At 40.0% G+C, this 15,031-nt stretch overlaps 1 protein-coding gene across 1 annotated transcript in view; it reads right to left on the bottom strand.

Moving 5' to 3' along the window:
- The window catches only part of tmem62 (transmembrane protein 62), a 21,212-nt gene extending 8,302 nt beyond the window's left edge, over positions 1–12,910 (bottom strand). The window contains exons 1-11 of the mRNA XM_008399329.2: positions 12,678–12,910; positions 12,319–12,523; positions 11,683–11,794; positions 11,450–11,587; positions 7,490–7,535; positions 1,958–2,099; positions 1,098–1,222; positions 798–920; positions 555–710; positions 132–291; positions 6–26 (exon numbers count right to left, since the gene is read on the bottom strand). Coding sequence (XP_008397551.1) covers positions 6–26; positions 132–291; positions 555–710; positions 798–920; positions 1,098–1,222; positions 1,958–2,099; positions 7,490–7,535; positions 11,450–11,587; positions 11,683–11,794; positions 12,319–12,523; positions 12,678–12,715 — 1,266 coding nt within the window. The 5' untranslated portion in view covers positions 12,716–12,910. The remainder of the gene's footprint in view (positions 1–5; positions 27–131; positions 292–554; positions 711–797; positions 921–1,097; positions 1,223–1,957; positions 2,100–7,489; positions 7,536–11,449; positions 11,588–11,682; positions 11,795–12,318; positions 12,524–12,677) is intronic.
- Positions 12,911–15,031: the final 2,121 nt, after the last annotated feature.

Here is a 15,031-nt window from a genome sequence, read left to right as displayed (position 1 = left end):
CGCACCACCGACCGGCCCGCCGAGTCCTGAGGCAAACACAGGCCAGTAGGAAAGCATTAAAACACAGTTCCTAAGCACTCTTGGGACTCGCAAACTAAATTCAATATTTTAGAAATCGCATTAGCACCGACCTCCACTTTAACTGTAATTGTGTGCAGGCCAGTGAGGTAGCGAGTCGGATCCCACAGCAGGACATACAGGGGCCCTCCGGCGGAGCGGCCAGTGCCCAGCGGCTCCCCGTCTATGCTGACGTGGACCGCAGTGATCAGAGCCTCGGAGAAGGCCAGGATCCTTCARAAGTCACAAAATCACAGTCAGAGGAAGTGCAATTAATAAAGCATTGCAAAAAGAGAGAGAAGAAAATTAGACAGACAAATAAATAAATGAAGGAATAAACAATAAAAGGGAGGAATGGATGAATCTTTTAGAAAATGAGATATGATAATAAACTGAAGGAACAAACATCTTTCCATTCTTCTCCAGACTTYTAARACAGTCAAATTACATTCCAAATTTTTCCAGACACATTAAAAAAATACAAAATTTGCAGGCACCTAATGTGTGTTGATCTCCGTATCCGGCCCAGTGGCTCCACCCCTGGGTGGAGGTACTGCGCGTCCTTAGGGTTTGTGATGAGCACTGCAGGCCACTGCTCAAACTGGAGGTCAGAAAAACTCAGCAGGTCGTGGTCGAAGGCCAGGACCCTGAACCTGTAGRAAAACATCAGAGAAATTCTCTAAGGAAAAAMACGACAAATAAAAAGTTGCCATTCCGAAAAGTTCTGTTGCGTCACACACCTGCGGTTGTCCATCCAGTCTCCCAGCTCCAGCTCCAGAGTGCCGTGCGGATGGCGGCTGTGGAGGACTGGCATCAGGCCGCCGAGTGTGTGCAGGTGGCCACACAGATACGCCACAGCAGACCTGAACACAGAAAGCCCAGACCTGAGAASTGGGAATCTACATGAGCRAGCCTGGGCTACAATATTATAGGAGTGTGATGCAAGTTCAGGCTGCAGGTGAAACCAGGTGGATGAATAGTTGCAMMACGACAGCRTAACRTAACCCGTCTTTTGTTTTAAACTGGCTAGACCTTCCTACCTCATCATGTCTCTGACCCCGGGAGACGGCGAGACGATGGTGGAGGTGGTGTAGTGGCCAAACCAGATGGACTGATTGCTCTTCAAACTCTCTGCTCCAAACTTGTTCAGCAAGTCCATCTGAGTCTAACAGACGAATCCAGAAAAACAGGAAAATGTCTTCAAAGACAAGAAATAGRAAGAGAACAAAAATAAAAAAGCATAGCAAGAGTAATTTTGTTTCCTTCACAAGTTTTTTTTCCCCACAACCTTGTTTTTTTAAAGATTTTTTTTGGCCCTGGTGGCCTTTATTTGATAGTTAACCCTTGCGCCACCACAACACACCCACCTTCTGTTTTTTTTCTCCATAAAAATAGTTTAATTTAACCATTTGAAAAAAGGTCTGTTGCAGTTTGTTTTTACATGTTTGACCTATTGTTTTTGACATTTTTGTTTATTATTTATTTTACATTGTCTGTTACACTCATAATTGCACTGACTGACCAAATTAAAATTGTTTAGTTTTTTTATGTTTGACCAAGCTTAAGAATCTATTCGTGAATTAGCTAAATTACCAATATGCTTAAGAAAGTTGCATGAATATAAAACCAAACAGGTTTTAGGGTTTTATTCCAAAATTTAAATCAGTTCCAACAGAAAGGAAAAACATTTTTAAACAACCTCCAACATAAAAAGATGGATCTTTCAAAATAGGTCATTTCTCAATTACAAAAGCCTTGTTAAAGCAGCTCGTGCTCTACAAAGCTGAGTCCATTTCAAATAATACAGTTCACAGCTTGATGATGTAATGTTAACGAGGGCCTGGTTACCAACACATATTCAATTACACCTCTATTACCCTTTTTTTTTAACAGAGCTTACCTGATTGAGGATCCCGAAGAAATTGTAGGGCCGTTTGGGTCCAGGAGTCAGGGTGGCGTCCACACAGACRAAGGAGTAGTTACCAAACGGGGTCGTGTGAACATAATGAAAAGAGCCTACTTTCTGATTGGCTGAGTATTTTCTAGGAAAGAGGACAAAACAAGCAGAGGCGAAGTGAGCAGCAGGAGGGCAGCACCGTGGTCCTGYTCAAAGCCTGAGCCTCAGAGATAATTTAATGCATTCTAAATAAATAAATTAGCCTCGTCTCACAGATGAAAAATCAGGACATTAAGGATTATTAGGGAGGCAGGAGACAAATCAACATTAAGGGAGGATGCAAGGGAACGATAAAGCATAATAACTGTCAAAAGGCANACAACGGTGATGAAGGCTCCAGCAGAGGTAAGAGGTGAGGGGAATGTTGAAAAATAGCAGCTGCCAGAAAGAAAGTGAGATTACTTATTGTGCTGTTTTTTTTATTAACCTAAATAAGTCTGGACTATGGGGATGCAAGCTATTGATTAATGAGTTAATCTAAAGTTGATTGATCTAATTGATCAACTAATGATTAATTGATGAGCTGACATTTTCTTAAAAACCTGAGTTTTCTCTTATCAAGAGGGACTTTTCATAACATGAAGGGCTACTTTTTTCAAAATATGCTGAATTAAAAAAAAATAAAACATTAGAATATTTTGTGTCAGCAGTATTAAAGACTCACATTATTAACCTTAGACATATTTATAAAATATAACAGGAAGCTCTTAGGTTGCTGAATAAACTACTAACCAACAATTAACAGGAAGTCAGTTAATTGATTACATCCCCAGTCTGGACAAAGATGAATTAAAAAATCCAGCAGGCTAAGAATATTGCTGATTAAACATTTACATGGATTTTCAAAGGCATGTTGCACACATGAAATAAAAAAAATAAAAACATGCCTACAAGGAGTCTTGCATAGAGAGATGCAGAAGTGATCAATAAAATCAGTAGTCTTACTTGATTGACTCCAAAAATATATGTGCGACTTCCTTCCAGGAAATGGCCGTCGATGAAAACGCCGAAGGCGAAGCAGGCGCCACTGTGTCCGTCTATCATCTCTCCAATGAACCACGGACCTGAGAGGAGGCAGGAGAACAGCTCATTCTTCCACAGAGTGACAGAATCCATACATCTATCCAGTGTCCACATCCTGAACAGGTCACCGTTTTTCTATTTTTTATATACCGTATTTCCGCACTATAAGGCGCACCTAAAAACCTTCAAATTCCTCAAAAGCCGACAGTGCACCTTATAATCCGATGCGCCTTATGTATGGACCAATATTGAGCCACAACAGGTCTAGCAAATACAGTAAGCAGCCGCCGACTTCATTTTCCCCCATAGAAGAAAAAGCGCGCAGTGCATGCTGGGATAGTTGTCAGAACGCTAGTTTGTAATCTATTAATAAAGTTTGACTGACCTATCTACCTACCGACCGTCTAGAATCAGGTCGTCTGCAGGTTCTCTACGAACATGCTGTGCACAAACGGAGAAGGGTGACCATCGTCCGGCCACGCCCCGGTCCAGTCGCTGAAGGCTCTCCTCGCCGACCGGAGTCGGACTGTTTGGTTGACATTCCGTTTAGTGCAGCTCCATCTAGTGGATGCATAACGTAACTTCAGCCTCTACTGTAGCGTCTATTCTATGCGCCTTGTAATCAGGTGCGCTTTATAGTGCGGAAAATACGGTATATATATTTATTGAGCTTCAAAAAACGCCCTGAATGTTTTGTCTTCTACTTCACTGCTATGCACAACTTTGTGTTGATTTATCAAATAAAATCCTCCAAAAATACAGTGAAGTTAGTTGGTTTTAATTTGACAAAGCAAGAAAAAGTTTATTTAGCTAAACCTCTGTTATAATGAAATAATTATTGTTTCCAGCTTTAAGTACAAAAAAGTAACAATAATAATAATCCCTGAACTCGCCTAAGAAAAACAATATTATTGTCTATATCTTTATTTATAAGTACATGAAGATAATCTCTTGATATATAATCTCCTGATAGTGAGAATTTATAAATTTGTAGTTGGGTTTTGCTAAGCGATTATGAGAGCCTCATATCTATCCTACAGCTGAGTGTTATATTTATTTATATCGTCCTCTGTTTAAATAGAGATAAGATGTTTCTGAAGGTTAAAACTAAAACCTAGTCTAATAAACGAGACGGCAAAAAGGGAACTTCAACTATTTTTAAACAACTCCAATCTCCAAAAGTGTTAGGATTCATTGTAGACTGTTTTTGCAATCCCATATTTTATTTATTTACCTTGAGATCAGAAATGTCTTTTGCAAGTGAATCCTGGTAGATTAAGCATATGCTGCAGAAAACTGAGCAGTTTTTAAATATTTGACATTTTTTTCATAGGTTGGGAGAAACTAGAAAATTTAGGTTAAACATCAGGTCTGCAGTTTTCTGTTGTGAACCTCTCTATTAAAAAGGTGAGTTAATATTACAAAGTGAACAAAATTGTTTATTTCAGAATACTTTACAGAGAGAANATCAGGACATTAAGGATTATTAGGGAGGCAGGAGACAAATCAACATTAAGGGAGGATGCAAGGGAACGATAAAGCATAATAACTGTCAAAAGGCATCTGATCATGTAGATTCGGGTTCTATTTTGGTCTATGTGAACTCTAATCTGCTTGCAATGCGGTGAGACTCGTGTTTCAGGAGCACCGAAGACACAACGCACGCCGATCAGATTTATACTGTGAATGCTTGAGATCAACATTAAGCAGGAATTCGGTGGATTATTGATTATTTACTAACCTGTAATAATTGTTGACGCTATCCAAAGACATAATGTTGAAGGCATCTGCAAGTAAAACAAAACGGGAGAGAGTGAGAAGCATCTCAAACACACATAAGCTAACAAAAGCTGATGCAACACGAGGTTTTTTCCCATTTCACTAACTCAAATGTAAGACTTTTTAAGACCTATATTGGGCAGAAAACAACTGGATTTTTTTTTAGGCGAACAAAGCTGTGAAATTTCAGGGGTGGCTCTTGGCAGCCGCTTTGACACAAGCTTTTTTGTAGAGAGGAACGTAGCATTTTATGTGTTGACAACAGAAGCGAGCCAGTGGCGAAGACAAAACTTTGTCCAGCTAACCGTTGATAAAGTTACACACACCCAAGATAGACACAAAAAAATCTAGTTAGCTAGCTGCTAATACTTGCTAATGCTGCTAATTCTTGCTAGCAGTAGACTGCAAGTAGCAGTCTACTTTAGCAGCTATACCTAGCTACTAAAGCTAGCTAGGTATAGCTATAGCTAGCCTAGCTATTAGCTAGGTAGTATTAGCAGCTTCATCCCTCACAGTATGGGGGGAGTGAATATGTCTGGGCACAACTCAAACTTTTGTCTCAAAGAAAAGTCCCACAAGAAAAAAACCTACATAGAATATATAAGATTAAATATAAGAATAACCTAAAATCTGTGATTTATGTATTTAAAGCTAGCTTACATTTTCTGTAATGACTTTAAGATATTTTAAAGCAGTGGTTCTTAACCTTTTTGAGGTACCGAACCCACCAGCTTCATCTGCGAACTCACTGAACCCTTCTGTAGTGATAAATAAAATATGATTCAAGACATAGGTGACCCAACTAGAATCTAGTTGGTCTAGTTGATCACTAAGTCTTCTTAAAAGGTAGAGTCTCTGAGAACAGATCTTCAAAATATAGTCAGTGTTTTCAGCAAAGTTGAGCTGACTGTCCAGGAACAACCCAAGGTATTTAAAATTTGAAACAGTTTCAACAGGTTGGCCATCGAGAGAAACTGGAACCACTTTAAGGTCTTGTTTAGATCATTTAATTAGCTCTACATTCTTAAGATAATGAAAAATTAAYAATAAATAATAAAGACTTTGTGGTATTCTGATTTAGTAATGTAATTATATTAGTTGTGTTACCACTCCCATGGCACTAGAGGCAGTAACAACCTCAAAAAGATGCGACTAAGGAGCAGATTTAGAACTAAACCGAAAGCTACAGAATTTGGTAAAAACGGTGAGCTTTGCAGAATTAATTAAAGACACAAGTTCAAATCCCTGCTGAGAGTGGAGCTCCTTCAATCAGGGCTCCTCCGCAGCACTGATTGGCTAAGCAATGTAACGTGATCCTCTGCAGCAAGTGATGGCAAAGCGGGGCGTCATCACAACTTTAAACAAGTGTGTCTTTACCTCCGCAGCAGAGGCTCCGCCGAACTCCCGAGACCGACTCATCGAACCCCTGGGGTTCGATCAAACCCAGGTTAAGAACCACTGTTTTAAAGCCTTAATTTTGGATACATTAATTTAAGACACCATTTAACACAAAGGTGTCAAACTCAAGGTCAGCAGGCCAAATCCAGCTTCCTGAAAAGGCAGTGAAGATGTCCTGAGTCAGAAAAAAAAACTCTTCTGATCCCTGAGAAAAAGACTTTTGTAAACTCTCAAAATAAGGAGCTGTGGTTACCAACCATGATTTCCTCGAATATCGATCCACTTGGTGCGCTCCATCACTCGTGACTTCTTCAGGACGTTATGATAGGCCTGCCATTCCANATCAGGACATTAAGGATTATTAGGGAGGCAGGAGACAAATCAACATTAAGGGAGGATGCAAGGGAACGATAAAGCATAATAACTGTCAAAAGGCAACGCAGTGAGAGTCTGATCATGTAGATTCGGGCTGCATTTCAGCGTTTCGTGTCTCACTATGGGAACTCCTTGGGCTCCGATCACACTCCACCCGCCCTGATTGACTGGGGATAAGTCTGTCTTTGCAAGGATAAGGGGCATGTCCCTCCCCCTACTTTTATATAGGACTGGCCCTGTACAGACAGATCATTCAAAAACTCACACCCTCTTCCTCGCTATGAATGAGCAAGGAGGGTGGCTAGGTGAGACACTCACTCATGCTACTCAGAGAACCAGGGTTACGAAAGAAACCTATATAAATACTCCTGCAACGGTCTTGCCGCCGTTCGCTTTTAACCAGCAAAAAAAAAATCATTTTAAGGATGCTTATTGGTCCCGCCAAAAACGATGAAGACCCGGGCATCATCATTCATCAAAAAAATCCCCACGGGCCGAACTTGAAAATTGGACGTTATGCTGCTAACACTTAGCTTTCGTCAACAACTCAGAGGCGGAAGTGAGAGCTACGCGTAACGCAATATCGGAACACTGTGTGCTAAATAATAAAACATAAATTAACGAAGCTTCAAGGCAGGGAAATTTTCCTCAAGGAATTTTAATAATTGAGGTACTTGAATCGCTCGAGGAATCGTTTCAGCCCCACACTCATGCTACTCGGAAAACCGGGGTTACGAAAGTAAAGTAACCAATTCTATATTGGTCTATGTGAACTCTAAACGCCTTGCAATGCGGCGAGACCGCTCCTAAGACACAACACACACTGACCAGATTTACCCTACGAATGCTTGAGCTCAACATTAAGCAGGAATTCAGTGGCATATTTGATTATTTACTAACCTGTAATAATTGTTGACGCTATCCAAAGACATAATGTTGAAGGCATCTGCACGTAAAACAAAACGGGAGAGAGTGAGAAGCATCTCAAACACACATAAACTAACACGAGGTTTTTTCCCGCTTCACTAACTCAAATGCAAGACTTTTTAAGATTATTATGAATAAAATTCAAGACCTATATTGGGCAGAAAACAACTGGATTATTTTCTTTGTTTGCTTTTTCAGGGGAACAAAGCTGTGAAATTTCGGGGGTGGCTCTTGGCAGCCGCTTTGAAACAAGCTTTTTTGTAGAGAGGAACATAGCATTTTATGTGTTGACAACAGAAGCGAGCCAGTGGCGAAGACAAACGTTATCCAGCTAACCGTTGATAAAGTTACACACACCCAAGATAGACACAAAAAAAATCTAGTTAGCTAGCTGCTAATACTTGCTAATGCTGCTAATTCTTGCTAGCAGTAGACTGCAAGTAGCAGTTTACTTTAGCAGCTATACCTAGCTACTAAAGCTAGCTAGGTATATCTATAGCTAGCCTAGCTATTAGCTAGGTAGTATTAGCAGCTTCGTCCCTCACAGTATGGGGGGAGTGAAGATGTCTGGGCACAACTCAAACTTTTGCCTCAAAGAAAAGTCCCACAAGAAAAAAAACTACTTAGAATATAAAAGATTAAAGAATCTAAGAATAACCTAAGATCTGTGATTTATGTATTTAAAGCTAGCTTACATTTTCTGTAATGACTTTAAGATATTGTAAACCCTTAATTTTGGATACATTAATTTCAGACACCATTTAACACAAAGGTGTCAAACTCAAGGTCAGCAGGCCAAATCCAGCCCACCACACCTATTTAATATGACCGTTTCGACTTTGGAGAACCGCATCAATAGAACCTTCAAGATAAATTGTATGCCTAAATATCATTTCATATTTATTTCATGTCTAATCAAATCATTTTTTATTCTCATTGTTCCGAATTTTGTTCAGTGCGAAAGCATTTTCATGAATATTTAAATATATGAGGATCTCGGTGAATGCAGGGAAAGCTATTTATTTATATTTTAACTGTTTGTTAATGCATAGTTTTATCAATCAATTCTGCAACAGCCACATTGCAACATTTACACCCTCTGTAGGACGTCAATGATCCTGACGTGGCCATAGTGGAAATGAGTTTTCTGATGCAACAGGATGTAATTTCATTGAAAATGAAAGTGACTGCGTGGAACTGTACGAGTAGATCGATGGGGATCTTCTGCTTCCTGAAAAGGCGGTGAAGACGTCCTGAGTCAGAAAAAAAAACTCCCTTCTGATCCCTGAGAAAAACACTTTTGTAAACTCTCAAAATAAGTTTACAAAAGTAAACTTATTTTACTTTTGTAAACTCCTTATTGGTACAGCTCCTTATTGGTAAGGAGCTGTACCAATAAGTCGGCAAGCTTTTGGAAACATTTAACAGCGCCTGGTTACCAACCATGATTTCCTCGAATATCGATCCACTTGGTGCGCTCCATCACTCGTGACTTCTTCAGGACGTTATGATAGGCCTGCCATTCCANATGATAGGCCTGCCATTCCACCTCGTGCTGGAGGGAACCCACCTTGCTCTCTGTTTTGGCATCTGTCAGGTCCCCTGAGAAAAAAAACAACAAACAGTCATATTTTTTGGACTGCATGAACAGGACCTATCGCCATTCTCTCCTAAATACATGCTTCCTGGGATTTTACCTGTTGCGAGCACTACAGTTGGTTTGATCACATCGATGGTGTGGGTGCAGAACTTCTCAAAATCCGGAATACGTTTTGGGTCGTGAAACCGACTGATGTGAATGTCCGACACCTTGGATCGGACACAAAAATTGGATGAAAACAAATAAGTAAAATGGTGCACAGTGCCTTAAAAAAGTATTCACACCCCTTGGTATTTTTGTTTTTCCCTCCAAATTTTGTCACATTACAATCATAATCAGAACACGTATGTGTTAAAATGGCCCAGTGAAAATCCAGAGCTAAATCGGATTGAAATTTGTATTATTAGTGAGAAAATGTGAAAAGGTTCAAGAGGTGTGAATATTTATGCAAGGTATTGCTGTCAGTTGTAAAGCACAAGATATCAAAGGTTGAGCGCAACCTGCTGTGGTGATGAATCACCTTTTTTATCTGGAATAATACTTCTGTGGTCAGTGACCCATTTCTGTCAATCATTCAAAAAGCCACTAAAGTCGGTTTTTAGCTGCGTAAAGCCAAATCCATGCATCATGTTCAGACTAAAGCATTATGGGGTTTGGTTAGACTTCATCCTGGGGACTGTCACTTGAAATAAAATAAAAAAATAGAAAAAGAAAAAAATGATAGCCCACCTGTACAAACCAGAAAATGTTGTTCAACTCGTCGCCGGGAAATGGTGGAGAGCTTCCTTTAGGTCCATCTCCATCACTGGCACTCGGGTGCCGAATGCTGCGTTTAGGGTGCCAAGCCGTGTCATAGCTATCCAGCACCCAAGAGGTGATGAACGCCAGAGCCAGTCCGAGGACAACCAGCGCACCGAACAGCTTCAGCATCCTCCTGTAGTGGCGAGAAAAGGGGGGCTAGCTGCCGCCGTCTGTCCCGGACAGGGAAAAAAGCTAGCTACTGGCGGCGGAAACAGCTGAGGGCACGAATCACACTAACATTGATATTACACACCTGCTAGCTACATGGCTAAAGCTAAGGCTCAGACCGTTTTTGTTGCTGCCATCGCGGCCACGGGAGACGCATTGAGGTGCTTGGTTCATTCACGGCTCCGTTCGGCTGCCTTCAGGGACAAACGGGAAGTATATCGGAGGTTTATCCAGCTGTTAGCTGCCTACCAGCTTCCTACAGCTTGAACCGGTTAGTGGGGAAACGACACCACCAAGACAACAGAGATTATGTGACAACAGGATCTCCCACTCTGACATCATTTTCAGTATCGCCTCCGCCTGCGACCCTCTTCCTAATAAAATTTGTTTCCTTCGGGAAAAAAATAATTACTTAAGATTTAATCAATTTACTACTGCTTGAGGACATTTTTGAGACGTGGATGTATTTCAATTTTATGAGCACTATGAATAAGGCAAGAGGAGTAGTATAGGAGAGAAAAACATTTGCTTTAGTTCGGATTTGTTGAAGATTAAAACAAACAAAAAAATATTGCGAACGATTTTGCCAATAATCGTTTATTATGTTTTAGAACATAGCAAAATTACAACCGTAAGTAATAAAAGTTATGTTAATCAGTCGGCCAGTGATCCAGATCAACTAATTTATTTTATAGATCATTTAAACTCTTTTTTTCTGTCTGTACATGAATCAAGAAACGCGTTAGTTTCAATAATCCTCCTAGACTCCTAGAGTTACAGACAAACCTGAGCAAAGATATCTGTAAAAACGGAAACAAATTTTTGTTGCTGCAGCAAAATCTCACAGGAAAAAAAAAGTTATTTGCCCTTGGGATGAAAACTGTCAGATTTAAACAACCCGCGGACCACAAAATTAATAAATAAAAAAATATATGCAAAAACAGGTTTATTATAAGCGTTTTAAAAAAGTTTTATTTCTAAATAATAATAATAATTATGATTATTAATAATAATCATAATAATAATCATTATTATAATTATAATAATCATAATTATTATAATGATTATAATGATTATAATTATGATTATAATGATTATTATAATGATTATAATAATGATTATATTATCATTATTATAATGATAATAATGATTATAATAATCAATAATAATTATTGATGATTATAATCAATAATAATAATAATAATAATAATAATTATTATTATTATTATTATTATTATTATTATTATTATTATTATTATTATTATTATTATTGCCGGCAGTAAGTCGGGCTCGTTTCCGGTGAGAGTTGGACTCCGCCAAGGCTGCCCTTTGTCACCGATTCTGTTCATTACNTGGTTACCAACCATGATTTCCTCGAATATCGATCCACTTGGTGCGCTCCATCACTCGTGACTTCTTCAGGACGTTATGATAGGCCTGCCATTCCACCTCGTGCTGGAGGGAACCCACCTTGCTCTCTGTTTTGGCATCTGTCAGGTCCCCTGAGAAAAAAAACAACAAACGGTCATATTTTTTGGACTGCATGAACAGGACCTATCGCCATTCTCTCCTAAATACATGCTTCCTGGGATTGTACCTGTTGCGAGCACTACGGTTGGTTTGATCACATCGATGGTGTGGGTGCAGAACTTCTCAAAATCTGCAATGCGTTTTGGGTCGCGAAACCGACTGATGTGAATGTCCGACACCTTGGATCGGACACAAAAATAGGATGAAAACAAATAAGTAAAATGGTGCACAGTGTCTTAAGAAAGTATTCACACCCCTTGGTATTTTTGTTTTTCCCTCCAAATTTTGTCACATTACAATCATAATCATCAGAACACGTATGTGTTAAAATGGCCCAGTGAAAATCCAGACCTAAATCGGATTGAAATTTGTATTATTACAGTGAGAAAATGTGAAAAGTTTCAAGAGGTGTGAATATTTATGCAAGGTATTGCTGTCAGTTGTAAAGCACAAGATATCAAAGGTTGAGCGCAACCTGCTGTGGTGATGAATCACCTTTTTTATCTGGCATAATACTTCTGTGGTCAGTGACCCATTTCTGTCAATCATTCAAAAAGCCACTAAAGTCGGTTTTTAGCTCCGTAAAGCCAAATCCATGCATCATGTTCAGACTAAAGCATTATGGGGTTTGGTTAGACTTCATCCTGGGGACTGTCACTTGAAATAAAATAAAAAATAGAAAAAGAAAAAAATGATAGCCCACCTGTACAAACCAGAAAATGTTGTTCAACTCGTCGCCGGGAAATGGTGGAGAGCTTCCTTTAGGTCCATCTCCATCACTGGCACTCGGGTGCCGAATGCTGCGTTTAGGGTGCCAAGCCGTGTCATAGCTATCCAGCACCCAAGAGGTGATGAACGCCAGAGCCAGTCCGAGGACAACCAGCGCACCGAACAGCTTCAGCATCCTCCTGTAGTGGCAAGAAAAGGGGGGCTAGCTGCCGCCGTCTGTCCCGGACAGGGAAAAAAGCTAGCTACTGGCGGCGGAAACAGCTGAGGGCACGAATCACACTAACATTGATATTACACACCTGCTAGCTACATGGCTAAAGCTAAGGCTCAGACCGTTTTTGTTGCTGCCATCGCGGCCACGGGAGACGCATTGAGGTGCTTGGTTCATTCACAACTCTATTCGGCTGCCTTCAGGGACAAACGGAAAGTATATCCCGGTCTGTCCCTGAACAGGCGGGGACAGACTGTTCAGGGACAGTCCTCCAGCTAACAGCTGGAGGTTTGTCCAGCTGTTAGCTGCCTACCAGCTTCCTACAGCTTGAACCCGTTAGCGGGGAAACGACACCACCAAGACAACAGAGATTATGTGACAACAGGAGCTCCCACTCTGACATTATTTTCAGACTCGCCTCCACCTGCGACCCTCTTTCTATTAATTTGTTGCCTTCGGGAAAAAAAATTATGTAAGATGTAACAAATTTACTACTGCTTGAGGAAATTTTTGAGACGTGGAAGTATTTCAACTTTATGAGCACTATGAGTAAGGCAAGGGGAGTATAGGAAGGAAAAACATTTGCTCTAGTTTGGATTTGTTGAAGATTAAAATAAAAAAAATATATATTGCGAACGAATTTGCCAATGAATTTGAACATTTCACATAAGAACAGTGGCGGCTGGTGGTGACATAAGGATGGACATCTTTTGTAAAATTCCAATAAGAGACGCATCCAATATGAAAAATAAGAACATACCAAAGACCAAACTTGCATACAGCCTCAGCAGTTAGTGACGGGCTATCTGAATCCAGGCTTCGAGGCTTGAACCGAGTAAAAAGGGGGCGTGTCCGACGAAGCCCCGCTTCGAGGCTTGTGTTGTCTTGCTGAAAACCACGTGACTCGGTTTTCAAAATAAAAGCGCGATGAGCCGTGCTGCATTATGGGTTGTTGTCCATCTGGTCTCGCATCAGAGGAAAATATGTCTTCAGTGGCCAAAATAAAATGAAATTTGACCAACATATTTGATGTGTATTGATAATGGCACTCATCAAAATGTAATGTTTGCTACTGTTTTTCTCAATTGTAGATTATGTTGTTTTTTATAACTATATATTTGTGATTTTATGATGTAAATCTCTTTGAACTGCATTGTTGCTGAAATGTGCTACACAAATAAACTTGACTGTCTGAAATGGAGCCAGCAAGAGACATCTGGGAATACTTTGAGATTATCCTCACAATAAAATTATTCTTAGATAACAATAATTAACCCCTCCACCTCCCAATTTCTTACCTTCTGCAAAGTTCCACTTTATTTGTAGTCTGATTAGCAAAGATATATCAGTCTTGCACAACAAAAACAGATATAATCCTGTTGTAGAACTAAAATTCAACATGTAGCCAAATATAAGGGATTAGAGCCAATTAGAAATCCAAGAAAAAGTGAATGCCCCAGCAGGCACTGCACTCCCAAGACACCAAAACATCAAATGTCTTTATTGTCAAATCCGTCTGTGACATAAAAGAAAACCCAACACAACCACTTTAAATATATACCAGGATTAGATTGGCTACAAATAATTTTAATAATTAAAACATATGACAATTAAATATGGTTTCATTGATTCTTCTGTTACTAAACATGAGTTTGATGAAAACTGTGTGACAATATTGCATTTAGCAGTTTTTGGAAGTATGATCCAACTGAGTGACAAGGCTGTTACAGTTTCACCAGCAGATGTCACTAGTGAGCAATGAATGAAGCATCGCGTAATGAACCTTTTTGCAAAGCAAAGGGCTGGAAAGCTTCATTGCTTCATGAGGCTTCATTTGCCCATCATTATCTGCAGTTGTCCAAATTAATTCCCCAATACTCCTGGGCACCATCACACTGATAAAATGAAACAACATACGATGTTTTTATATGATGCCTACCTTATTTAAAGACAAGCTCACGTTGACGACTGTTCTGGGACGCAAAAAGGTTAAATAATCCACCTCGCTTATGCTAATATTCCTCGCTATCGCACCTACTCAGTCTAAGCCAAACCACGCCCACAGACAGTCGAGCTCGAGGCAAGTCCATCCTGATTGGATGAGTCCTGTGGCCGCGGCAAACCGAGGGGGCGTGGCTAGACGCCTGTCAATCATTCTGAGCCGTGACAGACAGTTAGGCTGAATGAGGCTGTCAGAAGTTAGCCCTTTGGAAAGACACCGGGATTGTCACCGGGCGGTTGGACACCAGTTTTGTTACATTATTTCAAAAATTTATTTATTTTTAAGTAGTTATTTTTAAGTTGCTTATTTTAACAACTTTATTGTAAAGGTCAGCGAGGGCTTAGTCCTACTAGCCCACTTAGTCCTACTAGCCCACTTATACCAGCTGTGCCTGCTGCCAACTATATTTCACACTTGTAATATTGTTCCCAGGATAACTCCAAAGCTGCTTTTGGAAACTGCAGTCTGCCTTTA

The sequence above is a fragment of the Poecilia reticulata genome, linkage group LG22 (assembly GCF_000633615.1).
Source record: "Poecilia reticulata strain Guanapo linkage group LG22, Guppy_female_1.0+MT, whole genome shotgun sequence".
NCBI classification, from domain to species: Eukaryota; Metazoa; Chordata; class Actinopteri; order Cyprinodontiformes; family Poeciliidae; genus Poecilia; species Poecilia reticulata.
The sequence above is the reverse complement of the archived record's forward strand: the minus strand, read 5'-3'. Positions and strand labels throughout refer to the sequence as shown.